Source organism: Cyprinodon variegatus, unplaced genomic scaffold (genome assembly GCF_000732505.1).
Source record: "Cyprinodon variegatus isolate N-32 unplaced genomic scaffold, C_variegatus-1.0 Scaffold645, whole genome shotgun sequence".
Classification (NCBI taxonomy): Eukaryota; Metazoa; Chordata; class Actinopteri; order Cyprinodontiformes; family Cyprinodontidae; genus Cyprinodon; species Cyprinodon variegatus.
In genome coordinates this window covers 464,322-465,982 of record NW_015151098.1, presented here as the reverse complement: position 1 = coordinate 465,982, position 1,661 = coordinate 464,322, and the positions used below count along the sequence as shown (strand labels likewise).

Sequence of the window (1,661 nt, the reverse complement as noted above, 5' to 3'; positions counted from 1 at the left end):
TTATACTCTTTTTTTCAACACCATCTTATTATTATTAATTAAAAATAACAAATCAAAGAATAAATAAAAAAATACTTTTTCTTTAGTAAGTGGAGTGAATCTACTTGCCTCCAAATTCTCCTTTACCAATAACCTGATGAAGCTTCAAGTCTTTTCTGCTCATAGACCATCCGCCTGTTAGTCAGTTAAAAAGGAAAAGACATATTAGTGAAAACATTCACTAATGGTGAACACGGTTCAGCACATCATTGCATCATTAAAACACAACAAACTGAGTCTTACTCCTGGAGAACTCGTCCTGAGCAGCCACAGTTCCCTCCTCTAGCTTTGGTTTAATCAGCTTGGTGCACAGGCCGTCTGCATCTTTGGTGTAGTGCTGGAGAAGGTCAGATGTAGACAGTTTAAAGTAACAGGCAGACGCTTAAAAGAAAGAAAAATTCAGTCATGTGAAAAAGTAAAAACGAAACGAATTAATTGCCCAGTTCTGCTCTGTGGACGGTTTTGGTTGTGACTGTGGGTTATCCTCTTAATTTGATGAATAAAAATAAATGTTTGCGTTTTCTGCTCTAGAGAAGAAGCTGAACTTTCAAAGTCCGCCTGCTTCATTCATGTTTGATAAACTTTGATCGACAGACTGATTATTATCTAGAAGGAAAGAGAGACGGTGAAAGGATGTGATGAACAAGAAATTCTTCTGAAAGAAGAAAAAAAAAGCATCAGATACAGTCACCTTTATGTCTGCAACATACAGCAGCCATTTCACGATTAACGTTTTGACATTTAGGAGGAAAAAAGGTCCAACCGTTTCATGTGCCTATTATATATCTAAAAAGTAATAACTAGAGGTTTACCCCGGTCTAAATCAGCTGTTTAATCCATAGAGTTTAATTGTTTACCTGCAGCAAAAAAGATTTTATTAAATAAAACGATTTGTTTTGTGGTGAAATGAAAGAATTACTATTCTTGGTGTTTTAGACTACTGCTCCTACTGTTTAAGGATTAGGGCCGTTCTAACAAAGTGAAATGTGTGATGCTGCCAGCAGCTTGTATCACTATCTGCAGGGTGTGTTCACAATCATGTCCTGGTTTGTTCCTTCGTCTTCATGAGTCTGTTTGTTCACTAATGTTCTCTAACAAACCTCAGAGGACAGCTGTGTTACTGAATTACACACAGATTGGACCCTATTTACCGAATAAGTTACGTCTACAGTCGGTTATTTGAATAAGAAATCATTGAAGGGTATGAGAGTGCTGGACTAAATTAGAAATGCATTCCAATTTTTCCTTCTTTTTATTATTCAAATATTGCACTTCGCAGTTATCTAACACATGATGCGGATCTGTAACAGAAAATCCAAATAACAACCTGAAAACTGAAGGTTTAACATGTGTGAAAAAGTTCAAGGTGTAAAAGAAGTCTGCAAGGCTAAAGACATATTTGAGAACATAGCATTTTACTGGCATTTCAACTGCCTCACTATATGGCATTGAGGTTTAAATTTTTTTTAATTCTTTGAATTATTTAGTAAATTATCTCCTGCCTTTTTTATTTTTTATTTTTTTCCAGGATTTTACTGCAAACTTTGGGTTTTTAATGATCTTTTAGTTTGATTTGAGTAGGGTGTAATGCCGCTTTTGACCACTTAGGTGTTTTGGGGGGC

At 35.6% G+C, this 1,661-nt stretch overlaps 1 protein-coding gene across 1 annotated transcript in view; it reads right to left on the bottom strand.

Annotated features, from left to right (window-relative positions):
- Positions 1-1,661, bottom strand: part of csk (c-src tyrosine kinase) — a 48,931-nt gene that overhangs the window by 10,939 nt on the left and 36,331 nt on the right. Inside the window, exons 5-7 of the mRNA XM_015393501.1 lie at positions 731-738; positions 283-420; positions 109-174 (exon numbers count right to left, since the gene is read on the bottom strand). Of these exons, the coding sequence (XP_015248987.1) occupies positions 109-174; positions 283-420; positions 731-738 (212 nt within the window). The remainder of the gene's footprint in view (positions 1-108; positions 175-282; positions 421-730; positions 739-1,661) is intronic.